General features: G+C 47.5%; 1 protein-coding gene across 4 annotated transcripts in view; it reads left to right on the plus strand.

Moving 5' to 3' along the window:
• SCMH1 (Scm polycomb group protein homolog 1) overlaps window positions 1-22,616 on the plus strand; it is a 100,113-nt gene that overhangs the window by 59,357 nt on the left and 18,140 nt on the right. For all 4 annotated transcript variants that reach the window (XM_050932316.1, XM_050932318.1, XM_050932317.1 and 1 more), the window contains 4 exons: window positions 12,543-12,775; window positions 13,562-13,688; window positions 15,000-15,200; window positions 21,839-22,021. In XM_050932316.1, coding sequence (XP_050788273.1) covers window positions 12,543-12,775; window positions 13,562-13,688; window positions 15,000-15,200; window positions 21,839-22,021 — 744 coding nt within the window. The remainder of the gene's footprint in view (window positions 1-12,542; window positions 12,776-13,561; window positions 13,689-14,999; window positions 15,201-21,838; window positions 22,022-22,616) is intronic.

Consider the following 22,616-nt stretch of genomic DNA (forward strand, 5'->3'; position numbering starts at 1 on the left):
TTGGAAAAAACCTCAGGAGGTCATCTAGTCCAACTCCCTTCTAAACGCAGGACCAGCCCCAACTAAATCATCCCAGCCAGGGCTTAGTCAAGCTAGGCCTTAAAAATCTCCAAGGATGGAGATTCCACCACCTTTCTAGGGAACCCATTCCAGTGCTGTACCACCCTCCTAGTGAAATAGCTTTTCCTAATATCCAACCTAGACCTCCCCCACTGCACCTTGAGACCATTGCTCCTTGTTCTGTCATCTGCCACCACTGAGAACAGCCGAGCTCCATCCTCTTTGGAACCCCCTTCAGGTAGTTGAAGGCTGTCAAATCCCCCCTTGCATGGTGTCAAGTATCAGAGGGGTAGCCATGTTAGGCTGGATCTGTAAAAGCAGCAAAGAATCCTGTGGCACCTTATAGACTAACAGACGTTTTGGAGCATGAGCTTTCGTGGGTGAATACCCACTTCTTCAGATGCATGTGGTGGAAATATCCAGGGGCAGGTATATATATGCTAGCAAGCAAGCTAGAGATAACGAGGTCAGTTCAATCAGGGAGGATGAGGCCCTGTTCTAGCAGTTGAGGTGTGAAAACCAAGAGAGGAGAAACTGGTTCTGTAGTTGGCAAGCCATTCACAGTCTTTGTTCAATCCTGAGCTGATGGTGTCAAATTTGCAGATGAACTGAAGCTCAGCAGTTTCTCTTTGAAGTCTGGTCCTGAAGTTTTTTTGCTGCAGGATGGCCACCTTAAGGTCTGCTATAGTGTGGCCAGGGAGGTTGAAGTGCTCTCCTACAGGTTTTTGTATATTGCCATTCCTAATGTCTGATTTGTGTCCATTTATCCTTTTCCGTAGAGACTGTCCAGTTTGGCCGATGTACATAGCAGAGGGGCATTGCTGGCATATGATGGCGTATATTACATTGGTGGATGTGCAGGTGAATGAACCAGTGATGGTGTGGCTGATCTGGTTAGGTCCTGTGATGGTGTTGCTGGTGTAGATATGTGGGCAGAGTTGCCATCAAGGTTTGTTGCATGGATTGGTTCCTGAGCTAGAGTTATTATGGTGCGGTGTGCAGTTACTGGTGAGAATATGTTTCAGGTTGGCAGGTTGTCTGTGGGCAAGGACTGGCCTGCCACCCAAGGCTTGTGAAAGTGTGGGATCAACAATGACTTCTCTCTACTAACTTTTCGTAACTGTTCTTCAAGATGTGTTGCTCATATCCATTCCATGTTGAGTGTGTTGCTGGAGAATTTTCCCTCAGTAGTAGCTGTCAGACCAGCTCTTGCACCCTCTCGGTTTCTTCTTGCAAGTAACTCCAACAGAGAGGTAGGAGGGTGGGTCATGGAGCAGACATGGGCAATACATCTCAAAGAGCAACAGTTACGAAAGATTGAGTAACTGTTTTCTTCTTTGAGTGCTTGCTCATGTCCATGCCATATAGAAGGTCGCCTTCCTGGTGGCGATCACCTCTGCCAGAGTGGTCTTTGAAATCAAGGACCTTATGTCAGAACCACCATACACTGTGTCCTTTAAGGACAAGGTCCAACTGCGCCTCCATCTGGCCTTCCTACCAAAGGTGGTGTGTCAATTCCATAACAACCAAGTCATGTCTCTACCAGTCTTCTTCCCGAAACCTCATGAGAACTGAGGAATGGTGGCTTCACTCATTGGATGTTAGGCGTGCCCTCACTTTTTTTATTGAGAAGACTAAACTCTTCCTCAAGTCCACGCAACTCTTCGTAGCAATAGCGAAAAGGATGAGAGGACTTCCTGTGTGAGCCCAGAGGATCTCATCCTCACCTGTATTTGGGCCTACTATGAGCAGGCGAATGTCCTGCCTTTGGCTATCTAACTACTCACTCCACAAGGCTTCGTCAGCAACGTTTCTCACACAGGTCCCAGTCCAGGACATCTGCAGAGCTGAAACCTGATCATTTGTGCATACCTTCACATTCCACTACGCCATCACCCAATAGCCCCAAGACGATGCCACTTTCAGAAGAGTAGTGTTTCAGTCAGCATATCCATGAACTCCAAGCCCACTCCGGGGGGACCGCGTGTGAGTCACCTTGCTTGGCATGGACATGAGCAAGCACTCGAAGAAGAAAAAACAGTTAGTTAAACTTTTGTAATTGTTGTTCTTTGAGATGTGTTGCTCATGTCCGTTCCATGATCCACCATCCTACATCTCTATTGGAGTTACTGGCAAGAAGGAACTGAGAGGGTGCAAGGTCGGTGGCACTCCTCATACAAGTGCATAACCGTGCGACTCCAGAGGGCGCGAGAGCCAGTCCGACAGATACCACTGAGGGAAACTTCTCCAGCCGCCTTAAAATCTAGGAATCTGGGGATTCCACTCAACGCCTTGTCTCCTTATTAGACATATACTGGGGGCTAATCCTGCAATTCCATGCTTGAGCCTTTGCATCCAGCAAATTCCTAACAGAATTTTCTTTGGAATCAGTCTGTCTTTATGTGCATGTAAACTTGCCCATCTCCATTGAATATCTCTCTAATCTCTCTTCTGGGCTGGATCACTCCCATGCCATACTAGTGGTATGGGACAGGGTCTGCCAGTCATGGGCTCTTACAGCAAAAAGAAACCACTAACCATGTTCTCCCTCCAAGAAGAGTAACTTCAGAGCCATTTTCGGTAGAGAGAATGTTAAATAAAGATGGATGAACTGTGTGGACTTCTGGACAGAACTAGTGCCTTACCTACTTGTTTGATCAGTGGGCATACACCACTAATCATTATTAGAAAATCAGTTGCCAATGATTATCACATGGTGCATCAGTATTTCTCTTGCTTAGAACAGGGATCTCTGTTACAGTAACTGCTGGTAAATGCTGATTGTTTAATGGCTACTGCTGTGTCTCAAGGGAGGAGAACGACAGACAGGAAACCCTTCATCTCTATATGTATTCTACTCCACTGTACAGCCTGACCCCAGAGAGTCTTGTTTTTATTTTATTTAGGCTTGGACAAGACTGGGGGAAGCTGACAATTGATAAATGCTGTTTTCTGGTGTTGGTTAAAGTGCCAAGGAGACTTATCTTTAATAGAATCTCTCACAAAGCTTAGCTGAATTTAACAGCAAGGTGAAGCTTCAACTATTGCCAGTGCTACACACCAACTGCGTATACGTCATGGATTCCACAGCTGGGAAAAGATGTTTGTTCCTTTAGAAACTGATGGCTTCGGTTTTTTGGCAAGGGTCTTTGCTGCTGCAGCAGGCTGGAAATGCTGCAGCAGATGTATTTTTATGGAATTAATATATAAATTACTTATTCAATCAGTAATGTAATTCTGGTGTTAATTTGATACTAAATTCAATTTATTCAGCTTGGGGCCCTAAATTTCTCATTTTCAGTATGCCACAGATATTTGTTCTGGCAATATAACTGCACTGTAGAAATTGTCTAAGGCGAAGCTGGAAGTTTTGATAGTTGGGTAGAGTTCGGTATGAGCTTTTAGTACTTGGGAAGGCATAGGGAAGTGGTTATGGCTGTGGGATAAGTACACTTGCTGGATGTTCCAACTAAAATATTCAGCAGTGCAGTAGTTAATGTTGGCATTTAAGCTGTCCCAGTTCAATTTTTTGAGTTAATGCTCCTTTGAAGTGAGTGGGATAGTTCACACCTTTCAGAACTGTTTCAGGCTGTATGCAGACATTGCTGCATCGATTACTCTTGGGGCGCTTTTGGAAGATTTTCTTTTCAACAGTGAGGGCTTGAAACATTTTTTTTTTTAAAAGTTGATTCCATTGCAAGTTTCACAGCTGCAGAATAGAGGGAGGCCTGGCTTAAAATAAAGATGGCAGCAGGTTCTTGATGTGAGATCAGACTCTGGGAATTCCATGTTGTCTGAACAGAGGGAAATGGTTAGTTATCATGCAGGATTCCTTACATGTGAAGAAAACTGATCATTCTTCCAGGAGCCAATAAGCAAGGGAAGTTCAGTTCATGGAGCTTAAGAACACGTGGAGTGATCTAAATAACATAGTTAGATAACAGTGTCAGTCCTCTGATCATTCGTGAATCATATAGCTATGTGGATGAGGGCTCTGGTTGCATAATCAAAGCTCACATGCAAGTGGCAGTTGCCTTCCATTCTGACATTTTGCAGCATGGCTAAGTCTGGTACCCTGTAAAATATGTAGGGAACTCTTTCCTCTCCTCCTACACAAATCTGATGAACTACGTGTCACTCCAGCATGTGGTGATGTGCCTTAAGGTTCCAGTTAACATAACTCCAGAAAGCCAGGAAAGAGATCCACTGCCATGAAAACTCCTGAGGCCATGGCTATACTAGTCTGTTACAAAAGAGTCTTACCGAAATAGCTATTCCAGTTCCATATGCCAATAAATATTAATATTTAACTTGAACATTACTGTATGGGCCCAGAGCAGCCCAAGTCTGTCTGTGGTCTCAGTAAGGCCTGGATTGATCTCAGGATTACAGAACTGCAGTACTACCACCTGTAGCAGACGCCACAGTCATCTGGAAAATAACCAGCCACTTCAGACATTCAGCTTGTAGTGCACTTGTGCTATTGTATTTCTCATCTGTCTGGTCAAGTATTGATTCCATTCCTAATATACTCTTTCAGACATGTAGTAATAAATCTTGATTACCCCACACCCATTTTCTGTATATCTTCCCACTACATAAAGGCCTTATTTTAAAGCTAAATTAGGTTGCTGAGTGACAGTGTACTGACATTTTATCATAGTCATAGAAATCAGGGTTGGAAGGGACTTCAAGGGGTCATATAGTCCAACCCCCTGCTCAAAGCAGGACCAATCCCCAACTAAATCATCCCAGCCAGGGCTTTGTCAAGCCAGGCCTTAAAAACCTCTAAGGATGGAGATTCCACAACTCCCTAGGGAGCCCATTCTAGTGCTTCACCACCCTCCTAGTGAAAAAGTTTTTTCTAATATCCAACTTAGACCTCCCCCACTGCAACTTGAGACCCACTGAGAACAGCTGATCGCCATCCTCTTTAGAACCCCCCTTCAGGTAGTTGAAGGCTGCTATCAAATCTCCCCTCACTCTTCTCTTCTGCAGACTAAACAAGCCCAGTTCTCTCAGTATCTCCTCATAAGTCATGTGCCCCAGCCCCCTGATCATTTTCATTACCCTCCACTGGACTATCTCCAATTTGTCCACATCCCTTCTGTAGTGGGGGCGGGGGGTGGGCAAAACTTCATGCAACATTCCAGGTGTGGCCTCACCAGTGCCGAATAGAGGGGAATAATCACTTCCCTCGATCTGCTGGCAATGCTCCTACTAATGCAGCCCAATATGCCGTACGTCTTCTTGTCAACAAGGTCACACTGCTGACTCATATCCAGCTTCTCATCCATTGTAATTTCCAGGTCCTTTTCTGCAGAACTACTGCTTAGCCAGTCGGTCCCCAGCCTGTAGCAGTGCATGGGATTCTTCAGTCCTAAGTGCAGGACTCTGCACTTGTCCTTGTTGAACTTTATCAGGTTTCTTTTGGCCAAATCCTCCAATTTCACATCATTTACAGAGCCAAGCACATAAAAGCAAGGAAATTAAAAGTGAAATTGTCCTAAAACTCACATTATCCACCTACTAAGTACAGTGGGCCCAGTTCAGGGATGGGTTGTTGTTGTTTGCCCCACTGCAGAGTGAGTACAGCGTGGGTCTAAAACACTCTGTCAGCAGTGTAGTGTTTCACGCCCCACGCCCACTCTGCGCTGGTGTAAACAATTCCAACAGGTGCTGGGTAAATGAGGAGGCATGCAAGCAGCTTAGACTCCCAATGGCCCAAGCACCAGGTGCAGCATGTCTCCTTTTCTCACATAAGCTGCAGGAGAGAGAGCATGAGTCAGTTGCCCAAGAGCCCAGTGATTCATGGCCGAGATGGGAATGGAGCCCAGAGCCTTTCCTGCAGTGTCCACAGTGTGGCATCTTGTTTACAGGTTGGGGCTGGAATCCCTTCACCCTGCCAGCCTGAGCCCCCACCAGAGGCACGGTCGTACAGCACCACTGCTCTCCTCTGACAGTTGGTGGAAAATAGCGAGGGCTCTGTGACTGACAGCTGTCTCTCCTGTATCAGTGACCAGTGGGAGCGAGGGGTTGGTCTAGGAGCTGGAGGGGACACTGCTGACTTTTTCAATTAAGAGTCTTAGTTTGTATTCATCCCTCCTCCCAAGTAAACCCCTTGCTGTTGTGGCTGGTAGCTGGAGCTCATGGACTCAGTGTCGTGCACACAAGCCTCCCACATACCACTTCTCCTAGGCTCCTCCGCTCCCACATGGTGCCTAGCCCCTTCCGACTCTGCCCTTGTCTAGGTATTAGCCCCTGGTGCTGTAGTGCCTGAGGATCTTCACAAAGCCACAGCCGTCTGGCCTCCATTCCATCACTGAGTCTTGACCCAGGGTGCTCTTCTCTGGTTCGTTTGTTGCCATTGCGTTTGCACCAGCAAGGTTTGATGTCTCTCCCTGGATGTAAATGGGGAAGCTGCTCATCCCCACTCCTACCTTAGCGGTTTCCCTGAGGCTGCGGTGGGAGGAAGGTTTGAGCCCATAGCATTAAGGAGACTTTCTTGTGGCTGGGGCACCTGCCTGGAAGCTGAAGTCTCCAGCTTACATCTAGAATAGCCTATGTGCCTAGGTGACGTTGACAACTAATCTGGGTGCTGGGTGCTGAGGGCTTCAGGATGGTAAAGCCTGTGAGACAGCTCTTGGAGGTGTAGACTAGGCCACCCCATTCCTGTGTCAGACACTTATAACCATCCAATGGCCAGAGATGGGATATGGGGTGGTCAGCCACTTACTGCTCAGCTGATCCATAACTGCATTTTCCCTTGCTGACTAGCATGTTCATCTAGGTTCTCGGAGGGCTCTCCTCACTAGATGCACAAGGACCAGCCACCTTCCCACCCACTGCTCTAGAGGTTGAAATTAATATCAGGCTGTCACGTAAGGGGTGAGTCTGCCCCTGTGAGCAAAGACTAAAGAGATAGGAATTCAGGAGGTGTTGTCATTTCAGTGCCCTTACACATGGGGAGTCCTCTAGTCTGGGAGATGAAGAGTGGCAGTTCACCTCTGGAAGCTGTTGTTTGCAACTGTTGAAGAAGACAGACATCACTGCATCAGTTACACTCAGTTCACATGTTGAAGGTTTTCTCCTTGACCATGAGGGTAGACATCTGATCGACATTTGCAAAAGCAATTGCCAATCTATGTGCCTCCATTTGAAACATCCATTGGTGTCTCAGGTTGGGCTCCCAAAATTAGTGAACATTCCTGAAATTTTAGGCCTTATTTATTTATTTTTTACAGATGTTTAAATTCTAGAGCAAAATGTTAATCATCGGAGCTGGGTCACTTCACTTTCTGTCCCTATGAGAATATGAGCAGATGAGTGACTAAGGGGGGATAAGGGGGCTGATGCAGAAAAACGGAAACTTGAAAAAATGGCTGAGCGGAAAAAGGGACTGTCCCCTTTAATAGTAGACAGGTATCCCAAAGGGCTGTGTTTTGATACTGGGGCAGACTGACCTTGCAGCCTGGAGAGCCCTAAGAAGGAAGTGCGAATGGACTCCATGTGCCAGCTGCAGGCAGTTGGGGTGTCACTTCATTTAGGTTGGGCAGTACCTTGAGTGGAGCATGCCAGGAGCTAGCACTCTGGGCTGTGGATAGCAGCCCCAGTCTGTAAGGATCAAGGGTGGAGGGTGCACCTCGCAGCTGCAATGCATTGGAAAGTTGTGGGCACTGCAAATTTGACCTTTTGCCTGCAAGTGCTAGAAGGGGCTTTCAAACAGCACTGTCTCTGTAACTGTCAGGCAGATGCTGACTGGCCCTCCTGTTTGGAATGTTCTCTGTGCATTCTCTGTGACAGGCCACTACATACGGTAGAGAAGGGGCGGGACTTGATGACAAGGCAGGTAACTTATCTGAAGAGGTAGGACTAGAACCCTACTCCTCAGGGAGTTCAGTGCCAATGAAGTAAATGATTTAAAAATTATGTGAACCAAACTGTACCATAGAATCACTAGGGATGGTAATTCCATGCTTGAATATTAAGAATACAGCAGTAGGGATATACTGCTGACCACCTGACCAGGATGGTGATAGTGACTATGAAATTCTCAGGGAGATCAGAGAGGCTATAAAAATAAAAAACTCAATAATAATAATAATAATGGGAGATTTCAACTATCCCCATATGGACTGGGTACATGTCACCTCAGGACGGGATGCAGAGAGGAAGTTTCTTGATACCTTAAATGACTGCTTCCTGGAGCAGCTAGTCCTGAACCCACCAGAGGAGAGGCAATTCTTGATTTAATCCTAAATGGAGCATAGAGTCTGATCCAAGAGGTGAACATAGGTGAACTGCTTGGTATTAGTGACCATAACATAATAAAATTTAACATCCCTGTGGGGGATACCAAACCGGCCATCGCGGTAGCTTTTAATTTCAGAAAGGGAGACTACACAAAAATGGAAAGGTTAGTTAAACAGAAATTAAAAGGTACAGTGCCAAAGGTGAAGTCCCTGCAAGCTTCATAGAAACTTTTTAAAGACACCGTAATAGAAGCTCAATTTAAATGTATACCCAAATTAAAAAAAAAACAAGAGGACCAAAAAAGTGTGACCATAGCTAAACAACAAAGTAAAAGCAGCAAAGAATTTTGTGGCACTTTATAGTCTAACAGACGTTTTGGAGCATGAGCTTTCGTGGGTGAATACCCACTTCGTCGGATGCATGTAGTGGAAATTTCCAGGGGCAGGTGTATATATATGCAAGCAAGAAGCAAGCTAGAGATAACGAGATTAGTTCAATCAGAGAGGATGAGGCCCTGTTCTAGCAGTTGAAGTGTGAAAACCAAGGGAGAAGAAACTAGTTTTGTAGTTGGCAAGCCATTCACAGTCTTTGTTTAATCCTGAGCAGATGGTGTCAAATTTGCAGATGAACTGAAGCTCAGCAGCTTCTCTTTGAAGTCTGGTCCTGAAGTTTTTTTGCTGCAGTATGGTCACCTTAAGATCTGCTATTGTGCGGCCAGGAAGGTTGAAGTGTTCTACAGGTTTTTGTATATTACCATTCCTAATATCTGATTTGTGTCCATTTATCCTTTTCCGTAGAGACTGTCCAGTTTGGCCGATGTACATAGCAGAGGGGCATTGCTGGCATATGATGGCGTATATTACATTGGTGGAAGTGCAGGTGAAAATAAGTGATGGTCGCATTAACACCACCCAATACCGAAAACCTACCAACTGCTATGCCTACCTTCATGCCTCCAGCTTCCATCCCAGGCACACCACACGATCCATTGTCTACAGCCAAGCACTGAGGTACAACCGCATCTGCTCTAACCCCTCAGACAGAGACCAACACCTACAAAATCTCCACCAAGCATTCTCAAAACTACAATACCTGCACGAGGAAATAAGGAAACAGATCAACAGAGCCAGACGTGTACCCAGAAACCTCCTACTGCAAGACAAACCCAAGAAAGAAACCAACAGAACTCTACTGGCCATCACTTACAGTCCCCAGCTAAAACCCCTCCAACGCATCATCAGGGATCTACAAGCCATCCTGGACAATGATCCCACACTTTCACAGGCCTTGGGTGGCAGGCCAGTCCTCGCCCACAGACAACCTGCCAACCTGAAGCATATTCTCACCAGTAACTGCACACCACACCATAGTAACTCTAGCTCAGGAACAAATCCATGCAACAAACCTCGATGCCAACTCTGCCAACAAATCTACACCAGCGACACCATCACAGGACCTAACCAGATCAGCCACACCATCACTGGTTCATTCACCTGCACGTCCACCAATGAAATATACGCCATCATATGCCAGCAATGCCCCTCTGCTATGTATATCGGCCAAATTAGACAGTCTCTACGGAAAAGGATAAATGGACACAAATCAGATATTAAGAATGGCAATATACAAAAACCTGTAGGAGAACATGTCAACCTTCCTGGCCACACTATAGCAGATCTTAAGGTGGCCATACTGCAGGAAAAAAACTTCAGGACCAGACTTCAAAGAGAAGCTGCTGAGCTTCAGTTCATCTGCAAATTTGACACCATCAGCTCAGGATTAAACAAAGACTGTGAATGGCTTGCCAACTACAAAACCAGTTTCTTCTCCCTTGGTTTTCACACTTCAACTGCTAGAACAGGGCCTCATCCTCCCTGATTGAACTAACCTCGTTATCTCTAGCTTGCTTCTTGCTTGCATATATATACCTGCCCCTGGAAATTTCCACTACATGCATCCGACAAAGTGGGTATTCACCCACGAAAGCTCATGCTCCAAAACTTCTGTTAGTCTATAAGGTGCCACAGGATTCTTTGCTGCTTTTATAGATCCAGACTAACACGGCTACCCCTCTGATACTTAACAAAGTAAAAGAAGTAGTTAGAGGCAAAAAGGCATCCTTTAAAAAGTAGAAGTTAAATCCAATTGAAGAAAATGGAAAGGAGCATAAACTCTGCCAAGTGAAGTGTAAAAATATAATTAAGAAGGCCAAAATAGAATTTGAAGAACAGCTAGCCAAAAACTCAAAAAGTAACAGCAACAAAATGTTAATATATATCAGAAGGAGGAATCCTACTAAACAACCAGTGGGGCCCCAGGATGGTCGAGATGCTAAAGGAGCACTCAAGGAAGCTAAGGCTATTGCAGAGAAACTAAATGAATTCTTTGCATTGGTCTTCATGGCTGAGGATGTAAGGGAGATTCCCAAACCTGAGCCCTTCTTTTTAGATGACAAATCTGAGGAACTGTTCCAGATTGAGGTGTCACTAGAGGAGGTTTTGGAACAAATTGAGAAACTAAACAGTAATAAGTCACCAGGACCAGATGGTATTCACCCAAGAGTTCTGAAGGAACTGAAATGTGATATTGCAGAACTACTAACTGTGGAATGTGAACCTATTGTTTAAATCAGTTTCTGTACCAGATGATGGGAGGCTAGCTAATGTGATGCCATTTTTTAAAAAAGGCTCCAAAGGCAATCCTAGTAATCACAGGCTGGTAAGCCTAACTTCAGCACTGGGCAAATTGGCTGAAACTGTAGTAAAGAACAAAATTGTCAGACAGATAGATGAACACAATTTGTTGGGGAAGAGTCAGCATGTTTTTTGTAAAGTGAAATCATGCCTCACTAATCTTCTAGAATTCTTTGAGGGGGTCAACAAGCATGTGGACAAGGGGGATCCAGTGGATATAGTGTACTTAAATTTTCAGAAAGCCTTTGACAAGGTCTCTCACCAAAGGCTCTTAAGCAAAATAAGTTGTCATGGGATAAGATGGAAGTAACTGGTTTAAACATAGGATACAAGGAGTAGGAATAAATGCTCGGTTTTCAGAATGGAGAGAGGTAAATAGCCGTATCCCCCAGGGGTCTGTACTGGGACCAGTAGTGTTAAACATATTCATGAAAGAACTGGAAAAAGGGATAAACAGCGAGTTGGCAAGATTTGCAGATGATACAAAACTGCTCAACATAGTTAAGTCCAAAGCTGACTGTGAAGAGGTACAAAGGGATCTCATAAAACTCGGTGACTGGGCAACAAATGGCAGATGAAATTCGGTATTGATAAATGCAAAGTAATGCACACTGGAAAACATAATCCAACTATACATATAAAATGATGGAGTCTACATTAGCTAAATTGAATTAGAGATCTTGGAGTGATTGTGGATAGTTCTCTGAAAACATCCGTTCAAAGTGTAGCGGCAGTCAAAAAGGCTAAAAGAATGTTAGGAACCATTAGGAGAGGGGTAGATAACAAGACAGAGAATATCAGATTGCCTCTGAATAAATCCATGGTACACCCACATCTTGAACAGTGCTTGCAGATGTGGTCACCCCATCTCAAAAAAGATATACTGGAATTGGAAAATGCTCAGAAAGGGACAACAAAAAGGATTAGGGGTATGGAACAGTTTTTATACGAGGAGAGACCAGTAAGACTGGGACTTTTCATCTTAGAAAAGAGATGACGGGATATGGTAGAGGTCTATATAATCGTGACTGCTGTGAAGAAAGTAAATAAGTGTTACTTACTCTTTCTCATAACACAAGAACTAGAGGTCATCAAATGAAATGAATAGGCAGCAGGTTTAAAACAAACAGAAGAAAGTATTTCTTCACACAACGCACAGTCAACTTGTGGAACTCTTCGCAGAGGATGTTGTGAAGGCCAAGACTATAACAGGTTTCAAACAAGAACTAGATAAGTTCATGAAGGATAGATCCATCAATGGCTATTAGCCAGGATGGGCAGGGATGGTGTCCCTAGCCTCTGTTTGCCAGACTGGACTGGAAGTCAGGAGGTGTGGGTTCCTATATGAGATGCAGAAAAATCATCTGCACGCTCAGCTCTGAGCTCTCTAGTGTACAGCGAAAATTGCTGGTACCCGGGGATGGCGGCGTTTACAGATAGAAGCCACTCATATTCTGATCCACAGCTGTGTGCACAAATAATTATGCCATTGTAACCTTGTGTAAATGATGATCATCATCGTTCTTTTGACTGCAGTTGTGATTCCAAAGAGCCCATTTCCTGTCTCTGAAGGAAGTGCCGAGAAGCCCAGCATGCACAGCAGCATGAAAACTGCTTTGGGGCCCCAACCTGAGCAAAAGCGTCGCAAGTCTGGCAAGAAGCGCGGCCGGACGCCCAAGGCCTTGATCCATCACCCCATCCCTACCCCCTCCAAGTCTGTGGAGCCTCTGAAATTCCCCAAAAAGAGGGGACCAAAGCCTGGCAGTAAGGTAGGTAACGGGGTACGTGCCTGTGATCACATGTGAATGGAGTGTGCTGCGTGTGTGCCTCTGGGAAAGCAGCTATGTGTTTGTGCAGGGGCGCTGGAACACTTTGTATAGTGAGGGGGCTGAGAGCCATTGAACCAAACTGTAAACCCTGGATATGATGGAAACCACTTCAAGTGAGGAGGTTAAGCAGCACCCCCAGCACCCTCCGTCCCCTATTACAGCACCTATGCTTTTGTGTGTGTAGGAGGCAAAGTCCAGCCCTAGGACTGACAGGTAATGGGAGCACACCCATGGAGTGTGGGGGTTGGGAGCGTCTCCAGACTCCAGGTCCTCAACCCAGCAGGGGCTGGCAGCACATGCACTGGGCAAGGGTGTGGAGTGGAGGGAGTAACTAGACTCCAGCCTCACACCCCCAGGGATGATCATATTTAAAAGTGTCAGGAAGCCTGGCTAAGCAGGGGGTGGGGCCTGAAGAGGGTGCTGGACGGGGGATAGAGCAGGGTGGGGGCAGGGTCTGATGAGGGTGGTGGATGGGGGGGTTGAACAGGATGGGGCAGAGTCTGATGTGGGCGGGGAGTTGAACAGGTTGGGTGCGTGGACAGACGAGGGTGGTGGGTACAGAAGGGCGAGGGGTTGGGTCTGATGTGGGTGGGGGGCTTGAGCAGAGTGGGGTCTGATGTGGGCTGTGGTAGAGCAGGGTGGGGGCGTGGTCTGATGAGGATGGTGGGGAGTGGCAGGATGGTGAGCATGTGTAAAAGGAGAACTCTTCCCAATCCCTTTCTGCAGAGGAAACCTCGGACTTTGCTGAATCCAGCCCCCACCTCTCCGACAACTAGCACGCCAGAGCCAGACACAAGCACTGTGCCCCAGGATGCTGCTACTATCCCCAACTCTGCCATGCAGGCCCCCACAGGTAAGCTGAGCTCGCCTCCTCGGGGAAGATGATGCAGTTAAGGAATCTGGGGGAACCCAGAAAATATCAAGTGAAGATACCATGATTTCCAGACATGGCAGCGAGTCTGGCCAGTGTGGAAATAAGAGCGGCCTGACGCAGAGAAGAATCAGACTGGAAAGAGACCTAGAGGCTCCCCGTGCCCTCCCTCATCTCCTCCGGGGTGATTGCACTGCATTTTCCTCCCATAAATTATTGCTTAGAGGTACCTAGCGGCGTCCCCTGGGGGTTGAACAGAGGGATGTCTGCATGGACACGCGAGACCTTTCACTGTGGACTGAGGCTCACCTTGCAGCTAGATGTACAGTGCTCTCTTGGAGCCTTATGGTTGGACACACACATGCTAGCAACTCCGCCACTCCAGGAGGGGCATTTCTCCAGGCCCATGCTGCTCTGAGGCAGGAAGGACTGCAGCACCCCAGTTCTCTCTGAAACTAGAGAGGGGGCAGGCTCTGCTGTTGAGTCACCCCAGAACCCTGCATTAAAAGTCAGGGTATCTGCTGCAGAGTCTTGCTGGGTCCATTGAGCTCCTAGTGGGGTGGAGAGGCAGCCGGAGTCGCTTTGGGCACAAAGGAGCCAGGATTGAGATCCTAGAAAAACCAAGCTAAGGTTTCTGTGGGGTTCCGGTCTTGACTCAGAACTAAAGCTGACACCAGAAAGGGGAGTCTGATGCTAACTCTGCCCAGCACATGGTATGGGGCACGCTCAGCACGACCCTGTGCAAACCCGCCCACAGATTGGCATACTTGGAGCACTAGGACAGAGGCCGTGGAGGATGCTAGCGTGGCTTGGAGGATGAGCCCAAGGGATGCAAGGAATCAGCATTGTGGGCTTGTACCTCTTCTAAATATGCCTTGTGCTGGTAGGCAGCAGACCAGTGGCTATGCTGGCTTGGTTCTGGCTTGGTTCACCCTGTTTGTGAGCATGTGACAGCAGGCAGGCCCCATGCTGGGAGGAAGGGGCAGGGCTGTGGGCGGGCGGCTCTCGTGGGGTAATGGTGAGCAGATTACAGGGCAGGCCCCATGCTGGGAGGAAGGGGCAGGTCTGTGGGCAAACGGCTCTCATGGGGTAACGATGAGCATGTGACAGGGCAGGCCCCATGCTGGCAGAAAGGGGCAGGACTGTGGGCAGGCAGCTCTCGTGGGGTAATGGTGAGCGGATGACAGGGCAGGCCCCATGCTGGCAGGAGGGCAGGGCTGTGGCAAAGCGGGGATGGTTGTGCTGGGCAAGCAGCTCTCGCAGGATAACCTTGAACCTTCTGTCTCTCTGCAGTCTGCATTTACTTGAACAAGACCAGCAGCACCGGGCCTCACTTGGACAAAAAGAAAGTTCAACAGCTGCCTGACCATTTTGGACCAGCTCGGGCCTCTGTGGTGCTGCAGCAGGCAGTACAGGCCTGTATTGACTGTGCTTACCATCAGAAAACTGTCTTTTCCTTCCTGAAGCAAGGCCATGGGGGAGAGGTCATTTCAGGTAAGAACCAAGCTTTCTCCCCCCTGCCCTGCTTTCTGAGAGGTCTTTGGTGGAACCATCTCCCTGGAGCACAGCACCATCCTGATGTCAGTTGTGTCCATCCCCAAAGGGGGAAGTCTCTGAGCCCCATACTTGGCGGCTGTATAAAGCCTGAACAAGCGAGGATCGTTTCTCCAGTCATAGGTGGGGTTTGTAACATGCTTGTGCATATAAGAATAAAACTCCCATGTGCCTTTCAGCCAAGAATCACAGTGCCATTCTCAGCCACAAATCAGTGCAGTCCTTAGCTCATGGGGTGCTGTGGGAAGTGTCATTTTCTTTTCCCATTTTACAGATGAGAAAACTGAGCCACAGAGAGGTGACATGACTATCCAAGGTCACACAGCTCATTGGTGGCAGAGCTGAGAACAGAATTCAGCCTCCTTGGTTCCAATTCGCCTGAAGTCCATCCTCCCGTGTTTCATCAGTGTCCTTTGTGCTATATTGTGTTTGTTTCTTTTCAATGATACCAGCTGCTTCCTAAACCCGTAAGAGAGAGGGTAACATTTAGCAGCTTCAAGCTAATCCATGGTGGATCATGTTAGTGGTGCCCTGCCTCATTAACCATCAGTGTAGGGTGCCTGCAAATATACCCATCAGCACCAGGGAATTGTGCTGCGAGTCCTCCTGGAGGTGCCACAGAGAGAGTCCCACAGGTCTGGTACAAGGGGCTGGGAAGTGTGAACCCTTCTCTCCTGGATTTTGCCTCCATCAGGTCTGTCAGAATGCTGCTGCTAGACTCATCTGCTTGGCTCGTCACTCTGACTCAGGGCTTGGGTACGCAGGGCTTTGTTGTAGACTAACTGCTGTTTTTTCTAATTAAAATGGGCTGTGTCCACACAGCACAGTTCTTCCAAATCAACTGCGTGAATTGGATAATCCACTTTGAAGTGGATTAGGTTAATTTCAGATTGAGTTAATGTGGAGAAATGTTCATGTGGACGCATCTGTATTTTGGATCAACTTTTCAGTCCATCCACTGATATCTCAGAGTGCATCACTTCACACCAGGACTCACTTGTCTGTGTGTGTACGCTGTCTGCTGTGCTGAGCTCATGGTGACTGGATGTTACCATGTTTAAATAGTGGCACACAGCCAGCAGCACCCCTTTTGTGATTCCACACTCCTGGAGTGTTACAGCAAACACCTGGAGATGTGCAGCAGAGGGGTTTCCTTGCAATCTGGGGAGAGGAGCCAGTGCAGTCATGCCTAAACAGCAGCCACCCTGAGGAGAAAATACACGTGTACAGCTAAGCAAATGGCCGAGAGGGTCCATCCTGGGACATGGCTTAGTCCTGAAACACAGGGAAGGAGTGCTGGTGGCAGGATGACCGAGAGGGGCTGTCCTGAGATGCGGCTCACTTCTGCAACACAGGGAAGAACAGCCAAGGACAGACATGGCCTGTCAGTGCTACAATTACCTGCCCCTACTTTAAGGAGCTGGATTAGATTTTCCCTGGTACATTGCGGATAGTGCCAAAGGCACCGAGGAAAACCCCAGTCCCGACCAGGACTTGGAGGAGGAGGAGGTGTCCCCAGAAAGCCAGAATCTCTTCTCCAGGCTAGAGTCTGACCAGACCCCGAGGAACAGATAGCCCCCAGGAGGACACAGCCTGATAGTCCTGGGCAGAGGGCCTCGGCCAGTAAGTATGATGTGCTGTATTACAATTAAACTGTGTTGGTGGGGTTAAAGCTTTGTTCTGGGAGCCCATTAGATGCCACCATTTTGGGTGGATGTGAACTCTGCTTCTGTCCTCCTTCTCTCGTGCTCAAAATGGTGTCCATGCCTCAGAATTAGAGTTCTGCAGGATTTACTTCCCTGATACTTTCATTTCCCACAGCCCCCAACCCCCCCTCCCCAGCCCTGGTCCTGTCCTCCTTGTGGGTCCTTCTCCCAGTCGTCCACTGTGGACTGCTCCCAGCTCTCCTGCCACAGTCAAGCTAATGGTACCATGGTGGTTGTAATGTAGACATGCTTATTGAAACATCACTTACAGGAAAATAATACAATATAAAATACTTTGTTTCACAGTTTGATCAATGCCCTGAGATTCCAGCTCTGTTAGCATTTCATGAGGCATAGTGCCAGAGTTAAATGCAGAGAATTAAACTCCCATCGCCTTTCTGAACAAGTCCCTTCTGTGCTCTTGGTGATCTGTAGTAAGGTTACATCCTCCGACATTAGGCCTGCCTGCAAAGGTGCACCTGGCCTCTGCAACTCCCCAGCCCCAGGCCAGGCTAACCTCCAAATCCTTCTACCTACCTCCACCGCCCCACCTATGCAAACCACTGGCCTAAGCCCCCCTGCCTACTGCAGCCTGTCATAACCTATTCCCAGATTTGGACCTTGGTGTCCAAAATATGGGGGTTAGCATGAAAACCTCCAAGCTTAGTTACCAGCTTGGACCTGGTAAAGCTGCCACCACCCAAAAAATTAGAGTGTTTTGGGGCACTCTGGTCCCGCCAAAAACCTTCCCTGGGGACCCCAAGACCCAAATCCCTTGAGTCTCACAACAAAGGGAAATAAACCTTTTCCCTTCCCCCCTCCAGGTGTTCCTGGAGAGATACACAGAAGCAAGCTCCGTGAATCTAAACAGAGGGATTCCACCCTCTCTATTTCCAGTCCTGGAAACAGAAATACTTCCCTCTTCACCCAGAGGGTATGCAAAGTCAGGCTAGTAAATCTAACAAACACAGATTTCCCCCTGACTTCTTCCTCCCACCAATTCCCTGGTGAGCACAGACTCAATTCCCTGGAGTTCCCCACTAAAGAAAAACTCCAACAGGTCATAAAAAGAAAGCTTTATATAAAAAGAAAGAAAAAGTACATAAAAATGGTCTCTCTGTATTAAGGTGACAAATACAGGGTCAATTGCTTAAAAGAAATATGAATAAACAGCCTTATTCAAAAAGAATACAATTCAAAGCACTCCAGCAACTACACACATGTAACTACAGAAAAACAATCCTATCTTTTTGTACTTACAACTGGGAAACAGAAGATTAGAAAGCAGGAAAAAGAAAAATCCTTCCCATAGCCGAGAGGGACAGATACAAGACAAAGGACTTAGACACAAACTTCCCTCCACCCAGATTTGAAAAAGTCTTGTTTCCTGATTGGTCCTCTGGTCAGGTGTTTCAGGTTACTTCTTTCCAGGTGAAAGAGACATTAACCCTTAGCTATCTGTTTGACACAGCCCCCCACCGCATCAACTGCCTAGGGTTAGAACAGGAGTCATGTGCAAAGAGGGAGTAAGGTGGAACTCTTCTGCCACCTCCAAGCTTTCCCCAGGTTGAGAAGGGACCATTGCAATGGCATTCTGAAACTGAGGAAAAAACATTTTATCACTGTGATTCTGGTTCCTATGGCAATTATAATAACTACTTCTGTTTCTTGCTTCCCAGGTTCTGCACCTAACACCATAAAAAGGACCATTAGCAACTTCCAAATGCCTGACTAATCTCCGGGCCAGGGAAAAGAAGGCCAGAGACAATGTTTGAGGACCTCAGGACGGCATTGCCGAAGAGGGATAAGAAGCCAGAGGAGTGGAGGAAGTTCTTGCAGAGAGAGGACAGAGAACATGGAGAAAGTGACTGAGAGAGGCAGAGGCAGCTCCTGGAATTCATGCAAGAACAGACTGTCTTGATCGAGAACATGATGGCACCATATTCTGCCACAGCCCCACCACCTCAACTCAAGCCTACTCCAGCCCTGCAATCCATGGAGAGCAATGTATACTGGGAGCAGCAGTACCCTTCCCAAAACTCTGGCCACAGGCATTTCCCACCCCACCCACCAGACTGCAAACAGCTCCTTCACACCTATAATGGCAAACAATGGTTTCTTTCCGTGTCACTCCACATGCCAAGGAAAGACAGTAGGCAGAAATCCTGCCCGCACATATGCCTGTGACTTAGGCAGCACTAACGTATGCACTCAGTACATTTGTCATGGGCTGCACTTCTGCACTGTCAAGTTGTGTAAAGCTTGCACTGTTATGCACAGTGTGCACTGGTTTAATGTTCTAGTTCATGTTACAATGGACACACAGTTTTGATCAATAAATGTTGTTTGCACTATTTGATGTTCAGTAAGTGATGTTTGACAAAAGTTCAATAAACTTTCATAAAATGCCACCTCTTCCAAGCGCATAATAAAATGCCATTTCCCAAAACTATAGCACAAAGTATTTAAAAAGCAAAATAAACTTTTTTCACTAGTTCATACAGAGCAGTGAAACCCTGCCACAATGCACAATCAAATTACATTGCAACATTTCAGCTCCTAGCCTCAAAGTAGGAGCCCAAGGCATCCCCTGACCTTTTGGCCTTGACAATTTGCTGCAGTATGCAGTAGCCATTCATAAAATTCTGAAAGTCTCTGTACCTCTCTCTCCCACCCATGAGCAAGGATCTCTCCCTGCTCTCTCAGATGTGCAAAGTACAGCAAGGCAGTGATCATGAGGCAGCTACTGCACAGCAGCCTCCCACCTCATCATGAGACACCGCCATCTCCCTTTCAGCCTTCCACGTGCATACTCCAGTGTCATTCTGCAGCTACTCAGGCCAGAGCCGAACAGCTCCCTTTTCCTGTCCCAAGTCTCCTGTAAAAGGCTTCATAGGCCAGGGAAGCCCAGGTTGAGCTGGGTCTCCCACACTGATGGGGAATCGCAGCACCATTAATGGCCATAGCCATCCTGGAAGCAAAATTTCCACTTTTCATTAAATCTGTGCGTTTCAAAAGATCCTGGTAACATGGACTCTCCAGACCAACCCACTTCATATTGGTGAACCTGCTGTGGAAGTCAGCCAGGCCTAGGAGCAGCAGGGAGAAATACTCCTTGCTTTTGATGAACTCTGAGGCCTGGGGAGAGGGGCAAAGTATACGCATATGGCAAAGGCCCTGAAAAATTCAGAAACCCCAGCCATGCAAATCCATCAACAACCTCCTGTGCATTGCCAGGCTCTGTGACCCCGGACATCAGCACATACCTCCGCGACAGCAACCCAGACAGCTGATCTGCCAACACCAAACTGGTTAGCTACTGATCAGCAGTATTGAGGGTGGTGAGCTTCCCGATAGTGATGGTCATGCCCTTCTCCACATTGAGGGCAGCTCTCATGTTGGGACGATGCCACTGCAGCTCGGGGGTTCCTCACAGGATGAGAATGGGCCCTTCCTGAGACATCTGAAGTTCTGCCTCCAGTGCTGGACACCTCAGGCCAGGATCATTACCCTTCCCCCCCACAGCCAGAGCTGGCATCCCAAACCCAGAAACAGCATCCTGTAGGGTGAAACTGCTCCAGAAAAACATTAGTCAAAATTAGCTGCTCAGTTTCATCCTTCTTCTCCTGCTCTACCAAAAATAGCTCAGCAGCACGACAGCTGCCCAGCTGTGTGATCACAAATACATGTGCGGCAGCCTGAACCGCAGTACACAACTGTGTTCCTTCCATGCTGGCTGACAGCAGTTGGAAAATGGCACTGACTTGCAAAAGACAGATGACTCCTGGGATGTGATGAGAGGAATCGGGAATTCGCTGTTCTGACCCCAAGACTCAGAATTCCAGTGCCTTATGGTAGATAACCCACAATGTACCATAAGAAGCATCCCAGAATGCACAGAGCCCAGCAGCGGGACAGCACCATGAAATACCCGCCTAGTACACTGAGCACCTCTTTTGAAAAGAGTAAATGCCATGTGTACCCTTGGATTCAAAGAAAGGAAGTAAAAGCTGGCCATGTGCACACGATTACTTCAGAATAGTTATTCCACAACTGTTAGTGCACACAGATCTGATCCACCAAACTCCACCATGCAGACAAGCCCGAAGTCATTTCCTTCTGACATCCTACCACTGGCTCCCCCTCTCACACACAGAAAAGCTTCTTGTAAAAATTTACAAAGCTGCGACATTGCCCTCCTTGGGATCCTTGGACGGGGACCTCAAGCCATGGGACAGAGAGTGCACAGAGAGCACCAGTTAGTCCTAAGGCCTCCCTTTTCCCTTTCTTGCCCAGTGTTTAGGTGGATAATGTGACACCACCCAACAGGTGTCTTAAAAGAGAATGTTCCCCTTGGCAGCTCTCCTGGCCGCAGCTGAGGGGGCACAGCATTAGTGAACCATAGCACAGGTTTCACCCTCCAACTGTGAGGTTGTACTCCAGACTCTCCAAAGATTGCCAGTCCTCCAGGAGTGGGTGAGGGGTGGAGCTTTTGTTGGTTCTCATGCACACACACACACCACCCCCCCTCCCCCCGAGATGGCCCCAAATCCTTTCCCTGACCCACTTTTTTTTTTTTTGAAGTACTTTGAGGTCATATTTATTCAGCACTCAAGAGCAGGAAGCACAGACCCTGTCCTTGCATGCCCTTCAGTTCACCTATAAATATAAGCTTTTCAGGCACAATAGACACACCTGATACTTGGTGCAGCAGGCTAGTTCTTGGCCTGTCCCAAAGAGGAGAGTTCCCCAGCATTAAGCCAAGGGAAAGCAGTGGCTTTTGTTTGCTTTAGTTAGCCAGGTGAGGTGGAGGTACAGGAGCTGGCTGTGCAGCCTGGGAGTTTATGTGTTCGGCTCTGTTTCTCTCTCCAGCTGTGTTTGATCGGGAACAGCACACTCTGAATCTGCCGGCAGTAAACAGCATCACCTACGTCCTCCGCTTCTTGGAGAAACTCTGCCACAACCTGCGCAGTGACAACCTCTTTGGGAACCAACCTTTCACTCTGAACCATATGCAACACTCCCACGCGTACAGCCACGACAGGTACCTACCAGGTAGGAGCTGGGGCTGGGGGTGGGCTTTCTGGTGTCCCTCGAAGCACCATGTCCTAACCAGACTTTACCCTTCAGCTAAGAGATGGCAGTGGTGTGGACGGCAGAGTCCTGTTTGAGGGTTCACTGCACGACATCTACTGTCACTCACACCTATAGGATCCCCGATGCTGCACTTTCTGCCTGTGCTCCTTGATTTCCATTTGTGCCAACAGATCTCCACCCTCTCTGCATCACTCATTCCCTGCATGGCTAATCTGAGAAATGTAACCTGATCTAGGTTACTGATCCATTTAGGAATTAGGGGGAGAGACTTTGTGTAGAGAACAGAAAGGTGATCCCATGCAGTAGGTAAATGGAAAATTTAGCTAAGTCGTACCTAAGTAATTTCTGTCATGGCTGTGACTCTTGTCTCAGCAAGAAAGCTCAGTTTACAGCTCGGGCCTGGGAGCCACACTGCTTGCATATTGTGCATGGCTTGAGTGTGGCTCTCTTGGCATGGCTGATGCTCTCACTGTCTGAAGCAACACATCCTGGGCATGTTGGCTCATGCCACTGTGCAACAGAGACTAGGTTGCAATACAGCTCTGCAATTAAA

The sequence above is a fragment of the Gopherus flavomarginatus genome, chromosome 22, assembly GCF_025201925.1.
Source record: "Gopherus flavomarginatus isolate rGopFla2 chromosome 22, rGopFla2.mat.asm, whole genome shotgun sequence".
NCBI lineage: Eukaryota > Metazoa > Chordata > Testudines > Testudinidae > Gopherus > Gopherus flavomarginatus.